Genomic DNA, 7,347 nt, shown 5'->3' with positions numbered 1-7,347 from the left:
GGAGGCGAGCGGCGGGGGAACTGAGCGCGCCCAGGGGCGGGTGGGGACCACCGCCCGGCGTGGGGGCGGTGTCTGGGTGAGAATCCAGAGAATCGAAGGAACCGGCAAGACTATACACCCACCGTCCTTCACCAGTTTTCAATACCATAAAGCAGGTTCACCAACGGAGGGGAAGGAATAGGGAGCGTGCCAAATCGGCAAGAGATGGGCCCCCAGGCCGCTCCCTGCTCCGCGCTCCCGGCCGGGCTATCGGCCTGAAATGTCCCAGGGCGCAGGACCTCCGGAGTGACTACCGGTTGCCAGCCACGTCTCGGGCGGCACGGAAAGCCCAGGCCCGCAGTTCCTGGGATTTAAAGTTGCTGGGAGTGGCTCGGATCCCTGGGGAGTCGGTGGCCGGTGTGGGTACTGTCCCGCTTCTGGCCAGCGACTAGCTGAGGGCGACGTAACCCCGCGGCCTGGGCCCTCGCAACGCTTGCTGCGCGATTCCCAGGGGCGACGCTGCCGGCCAAGCCCAGAAGCCGTACCACCGAGCGCGCCGGCGAAGCGCCTTAGGCTGGCAGGCACGGCCCGCGGGCACATTCGGCGGATGCCTGAGCCGCTTGGAGCTCTTGGGGCGCGGGGGAGGCGGGGCTGGCCGGCCTAGGGGCGGGAGCGCCGGATTGACGAGGCCGCAGCGACCAATAGTGGCGTCAGGAGGGCGGGCGGGGCGGGAGCCGCCGTTAAAGGGGCGGTGTGACCGAGAGGCCGGCCCTGGAGCGGGAGATAGAGAACCCGGGGCGGGAGACTAAGGGGGACGCGGGGGAGGGGAAAGGAAAAGGAGGAGACAAAAAAAAAAAAAAAAAGAAGAAGAAGAAGAAGAAATAAAAAAATAAAAGGCTGCAGCTGCAGCGGTAGTGCCCACCGAAATAAACAGGCGGTGGCGAATGCAGCCCCTTGCAGCCGAGAGGGGGAAGCCGCTTTGGCCTTCTCTCACTTGCTGGGACCTGGGACTCCCTTCTGTCCTCGCGGGTGCGGCCATCCGCTCCCGGTCCAGCACCCAGGGCCGACCTGCCTGAGGAAGGGGGCGAGCGAGAGATCACTTTTTTATTGTTGTTATTGTTTTTCCGCCCAGCCCCCCTTCTCCCCTCCCCCTCCCTGCCTACTCCCCTCCCACAGCCTCCTTCTCCCCCCCACCCCGCCCGCCTCCTCCTCCGGCACAACTTAAAGAAAGAGGGAGCGGCGCGGCTGCTTCCTTCATCTGGGGGAATTCGTGGCCACTGCAAGTTTACTACTCGAAGCGCAGCCAATGCCAAGCGCGGAGGACCAGGAGGGCTGAACACCGCAGCCGCGGAGCGGAACAATACCCGCAGCGCGCGGGGCGGCGCGAGCAGGGCCGCGGGGGAGGGAACGGCCGCCAGACCGTGCGGCGGACCCAGCGCCTGGCCTCCTCCTGTTGTCCCGGAGCCCCAGCCGCGGTCAGGTGGAGCCGCGGGTACACTGAGCTCGAGCGCCGGACGCTGAGAGCGAAGCTAGCCTCCGTCCTTTTCTCGCTCGCCTGCCGGGCCTGAGGACAGTCGCCGCCCTCGGGCATCCATCCTGGCCCTGCAGCTGCAGTGATTTCATTCTGTGGGCGCAGCTAGGCGCAGCCGGGCCCGGGGTCTGCGGGGCGAGCGAGCGAGTGAGTGTGTTCGTGCGCGCGCGGGTGCGCGCAGGGGTGGGGGCCGCGGAGCTGCGCTCGCCCCCCGGTGGCCCCCCTCTCCGCTCTGCTCCCCACACCTCCCTCTCGCTCCCTCCTCCCGCCCGCCCTCCCTTGCCCTGCCCCCCCGCCCCCGCCGCAGCTCCTTTAATACACTTTGGTTCTCCGCCTGGCTTTGGACTCTTCTCCTCCTCCACCTCCTCCTCCTCCCGCGCCTCCTCCGCCGCCGCCTCCTCCTCTTCCTCTCCGCGCCTTCGTTCTGTGCCCGGCCGCCGGAGGCAGATCCAGGCGGTGGCGGAGGCGGCAGTCACAGGATCGCGGCTGCCCGGACTGAAGCCGCCTCTACCACCGCCGCCTGCTCCCGGAGCCCAGCGGCCACTGGACGCACCGCGCGAATTGGGAGTGGGAGCCGAGGCGGCGCGAAAGCGCAGGGCTCGCCGGGGCCGACAGGGCGGGCGGGCGCACTGGCCATGCTTCTGGACGCGGGGCCGCAGTTCCCGGCCATCGGGGTGGGCAGCTTTGCGCGCCACCATCACCATTCGGCAGCCGCAGCAGCGGCGGCGGCCGCGGAGATGCAAGACCGTGAACTGAGCCTGGCGGCAGCGCAGAATGGCTTCGTAGACTCGGCCGCTGCGCACATGGGAGCCTTTAAGCTCAACCCGGGCGCACACGAGCTGTCCCCTGGCCAGAGCTCGGCGTTCACGTCGCAGGGCCCCGGCGCCTACCCCGGCTCCGCTGCGGCCGCCGCCGCAGCCGCCGCGCTCGGGCCCCACGCTGCGCATGTTGGCTCTTACTCCGGGCCGCCCTTCAACTCCACTCGGGACTTCCTGTTCCGCAGCCGCGGCTTCGGGGACTCGGCGCCGGGCGGAGGGCAGCATGGGCTATTCGGGCCGGGTGCGGGTGGCCTTCACCACGCGCACTCGGACGCGCAGGGCCACCTCCTCTTCCCTGGCCTCCCGGAGCAGCATGGGCCGCACAGCTCGCAGAATGTGCTCAATGGGCAGATGCGCCTCGGGCTGCCTGGAGAAGTGTTCGGGCGCTCGGAGCAATATCGCCAGGTGGCCAGCCCGCGGACCGACCCGTACTCGGCGGCGCAGCTCCACAATCAGTACGGCCCCATGAATATGAACATGGGTATGAACATGGCAGCGGCCGCGGCCCACCACCACCACCACCACCACCACCCCGGTGCCTTTTTCCGCTACATGCGGCAGCAGTGCATCAAGCAGGAGCTCATCTGCAAGTGGATCGACCCCGAACAGCTCAGCAACCCCAAGAAGAGCTGCAACAAAACTTTCAGCACCATGCACGAGCTGGTGACCCACGTCTCGGTGGAGCATGTCGGAGGCCCGGAACAGAGCAACCATGTCTGCTTCTGGGAGGAGTGTCCTCGCGAAGGCAAGCCCTTCAAGGCCAAATACAAACTGGTCAACCACATCCGCGTGCACACAGGCGAGAAACCCTTTCCCTGCCCCTTCCCGGGCTGCGGCAAGGTCTTCGCGCGCTCCGAGAACCTCAAGATCCACAAAAGGACCCACACAGGTAACCGCAGGCAAGGACCGGGACGAAGTGCGGAAGGGAGACTTAGGGAGAAATGCACAAGCTGAAGTGTGTGTGTGTGTGTGTGTGTGTGTGTGTGTATACGCGCTCGAGCGCGCGGTCGGAGGGCGCCAACCGCTAGCCCGGGCCCTGGGACGGGAGATGTTTTTTTGTGTGTGAAAGAGCGAGCGGCTTGTTTTTGTTGGATGATGAAAGACTATTATTGGCCTGGGTTTTTCCATGTGCGGAAATTGAATTTTAAATGACCAGTATGATATCAAATGTACGTGTGGGGTGATGCAACTGCTTCGTTTGCTCAGCCCTGGTTAATAATTTGCGTTCTAAATAGAACGCACAAAATAAAACTGCTCTGTAACTCGGTGCCCGGGAAGCGAGCCTAGAGAGGATTTTGCCAGCTTGTCTGAATGTGCTTTTCTGCTCCGGGTGCCTGTCTGTGTTTGAGTGGCTTGTGTATTTTCCCACGTCTTTTACTCGTGGTCCAAACGCCCTTCCCGGGACTGTTTCCCATTAAGTAAGCCTGGTGTGAGCAGGAGCTGTAAAGCATTTCTCATTTTCAAAGTTTTTTTTTTTTTTTTTTTAAGCCCATCTCGGGGTGGGTCGCGGGGGCTTTACGGTGGTTTCGCAGCAGTTTGTGAAAATCTCTAATGGGCATCACAGGGTTTGCGATTCCAAACTTGGACCCACAATCCGGTCAACGAGAGCCCCAGGCAGCGCGTCCCCACGGGGGATCGCGTGAGAAGAGAGAGCCGCAAAAGAGCGCGCCTCCCGCCTCATAGATTATTCATCTATGACCAGGTCTCAGTCAAAATCTTGCCAGACGATTTCCTAAAAGAAAGCCAAATGTTTTAGCAACTTCCCTCGTCAATATTTACTCCGAAGTGGGGATGCGCCAGAGGCCTATTGTTCTCTTTTGGGAAGGGAGGGAGCCGAGGTGCGAGACAAGCTTTTAACAAGGTTTAAAATTTGAGAAATTTATTTGCATGAAATGCTAGCTTTCGAGTCCTGTCTCTGAGCGGATGTCTTTAAAAAACAATTTAGGTGCTAATGGAATTTAACGTTAAACGATCCCCTTTCCAAGTGGAACGACGTTTGAGTTCTCACACCTCTAAATGACTCCAAGCATTTGGAATTCTGGCAACAGGATGCTGGGACCACCAGAAAATTAAACGGGGAGATTTTGAAAGGTTTTCCTGACTCTGTTCCCCACCTCACCCCCCAGCTTGGCCCCTCTGCAATCATTATAAGACTACCTTATCTCTACTATTAACCCCCCCCCTTTTTCAAACTTATTTTTAAAAGACTGATGAAACTAGAATTACAGTTAATTCAATATGCAGAATTTTGGATGAAAAATACTGGCTCAGTTAATATCCACAGCCCGTCCCCCAAACAACACATAGCTTCTCCAAATGTAATTGCCTACTGGCGGCAGAGAGAAACCGACAGCAGCCCAGCAGCCTGTGTGATTTTGATAATGCCCCAAATATTTTGTCATAATAACAGCTTCTCCATGGCGAGACCAACTTGTTAGAAGCTGCGCATCCAAGAAGTCCTATAGAAAAGCAGGCAGGGCCAGGATTTACCCCAAACTTGTTAGAAATTCGAGGAGATGGGCTTCAGTGTAGAAGAAAGTAAAATATGAAATAAATGATCAGGACTGTCAGGTGGAAAAGGGGTTAATTTCATCTTGGTCTGCCACAGAGGGGATCCGACCTATTTAAGGAATTCAGCCCTTCTACCCCCAAGTCGTCGCCTTGCCTGCCCCCTAACCACCTGGTGTTCCGGGACTCTGTGTGTCTCAACCAGCGACAATGTTTGCCGCCCACAGGGGAGAAGCCTTTCCAGTGTGAGTTTGAGGGCTGCGACCGGCGCTTTGCCAACAGTAGCGACCGGAAGAAGCACATGCACGTCCACACCTCCGATAAGCCCTATCTCTGCAAGATGTGTGACAAGTCCTACACGCACCCCAGTTCCCTGCGGAAGCACATGAAGGTACCACCGCGGTAGCCGGGAGGAGGGCGAGGCCGGCCTGGCAGGCCGCCTCGTAGGGGCCTGGAAAACCGCAGCCCGCCCGGGAAGGTCCCCAGGGAGCCCGGGTGGAGAGGGACATTTCTGGGGTGCTCCCCCTCGGGGGCCCCGGCCTCACAGCAGCTGCACTCACATCCAGTCCCCTCTGGTCCCCCCTCCCGGCTTTTGTCTTGCAGGTCCATGAGTCCTCCCCTCAGGGCTCTGAGTCCTCCCCCGCCGCCAGCTCAGGCTACGAGTCATCCACGCCCCCGGGGCTGGTTTCCCCCAGCTCCGAGCCTCAGAGCAGCTCCAATCTGTCTCCCGCGGCGGCGGCGGCGGCGGCGGCGGCAGCGGCGGCGGCGGCCGCGGTGTCCGCCGTGCACCGGGGCGGAGGCTCGGGCAGCGGCGGCTCGGGAGGCGGCTCCGGCGGTGGCAGCGGCGGGGGCGGCGGCGGGGCGGGCGGCGGGGGCGGCGGCAGCTCTGGTGGGGGCAGTGCGACAGCCGGGGGCCACAGCGGCCTCTCCTCCAACTTCAATGAATGGTACGTGTGAGGGCCGGGGCCTCCCTTCCTCTCCCAGTTCCCAGCGCCGCTGCCCTCCCCGCAGCGAGAGGCGAGGGCGCCTTGTGATCTGTCTTGTTAAAATTATAGATCTGATTTTTATGATGATGAAAACGATTTTACCAGCAGAAGGATTTTTTTAAAAGTTATTATTTTTTTTTTTTTAAGAAAAAAAATTTAGGCATGAAAAGCAAGGAAAAAAAAAAACCCCTTCTGGAGTCTCTGAAGCTGAAAACATAAAATAAGAAATAAAAAAGTAAAAAATAAAAACCCACAAAAATATTGAATCAAACCTCCCTGCCATCATCCCTCATGCCCCCTTTCCTTCCCACCCTGTTCCGAGTCTTCAGACAAACTGTACATAGCAGACTCTTTCCTTTCCTTCTCTGAGTGATTTTAACGGCTTCTTGGTGTATAGAAGTTTTGTCCATTTGTAAACTCTGGGTTGCGTTCCTTCCTGCCTTCCTTTCCTTCCCCAAGTGATGGGTTTTTTCTTTTCTCTTTAGTTTACCTGGTTTCTTTTTTAAGTAATGTGGAAGAAAATGGTTTATTTTGTATTGTGGTATTGAATATTGTGTTCCTTTTTATGAGGCAACTTGATTGTAAACTTCATGCAACTATAGACTGGAGGAAAAAAAATTGAGCCGTGCCAAAGTCTCCCTTCTGTTTCTTCGACACACCGACCCATAGCACACACACCACCACCAACAACAACGCTTGTGAATGTATTTTTTTGTTAGTTGGGTTTACATGTGATGTTTTAGTGCTTTTGCAAGTTCAATTTGTTAGTTCCTGTATGAAAGATTGTGGGGGAAAAATAAACGTTGTGCCGTTAGCTTTTTCCGTAATAACACCCTCCCTTCTGTAAATACCCGTTACCATATTTATCCATTTGTAATTAAATTATGGTATTAACTTGCTACAGAGGAAACAATATTTATAAAGAATGTTTCTTAACTATAAATATGTACAATTGTGGGCATAAACTGTTTCAGATTTTTTATTTGAAGGTTTTAAGTGGTTTGATCATTTCTTGTGATATGTTTTGAGAGTAATGCATACAGAAATATAATAAAATGTGTTGAAACTGCATGAACATACTGTTTTTTTTTTTCCTAGCAAAGTTTTTAAAGCAAATGAGAAGGAAGCAGCTTGAAGGTTGACATGGGTCTGGATCAGGGTACCAGGTGTTGGGAAGCACCATCCAGCATTCTGGAGAGGAAGGTGTATGTATGCAGAGGAAGGAGGCCAAACTGCCCCTTTGGCAGAAAGTCTCAAAATTATTTTCTACATCCTTTGTTTAGTAGCTGAGAGTGAATTAAATTTTTGGAAATCCCCTGTGAGGAATGGCGGCAGGAACCTTCAGAGTTTCTAATGGCTCCATTATCTGAGGGAATGCCTTTCTTTCTTTCAGCTATTTGGACTGGATTTAAGAGCACTAAACATTTCCTTATTCTTTGTTTTCCCCCTTCCCTGCCCCCTTCCTCTCCCTCCCTCTGAAAAGCTGAGGTACAGTTATTTTTAATTGCACGTTTAAAACTGAGCT

At 56.6% G+C, this 7,347-nt stretch overlaps 1 protein-coding gene across 1 annotated transcript; it reads left to right on the top strand.

Moving 5' to 3' along the window:
- Positions 1–2,145: 2,145 nt before the first annotated feature.
- Positions 2,146–6,860, top strand: Zic2 (Zic family member 2). The gene is made up of 3 exons (XM_046454980.2): positions 2,146–3,217; positions 5,064–5,227; positions 5,440–6,860. Exons 1-3 carry the CDS (start codon positions 2,146–2,148, stop codon positions 5,791–5,793), a joined length of 1,590 nt encoding a protein of 529 aa, XP_046310936.1. The 3' UTR covers positions 5,794–6,860.
- Positions 6,861–7,347: the final 487 nt, after the last annotated feature.

The sequence above is a fragment of the Marmota monax genome, unplaced genomic scaffold, assembly GCF_021218885.2.
Source record: "Marmota monax isolate L192 unplaced genomic scaffold, Marmota_monax_Labrador192_F-V1.1 WCK01_AAM20220418_F8-fsc00026, whole genome shotgun sequence".
Taxonomy (NCBI): domain Eukaryota; kingdom Metazoa; phylum Chordata; class Mammalia; order Rodentia; family Sciuridae; genus Marmota; species Marmota monax.
Note: the sequence above shows the minus strand (reverse complement) of the source record. Positions and strands in the feature narration are given on the sequence as shown.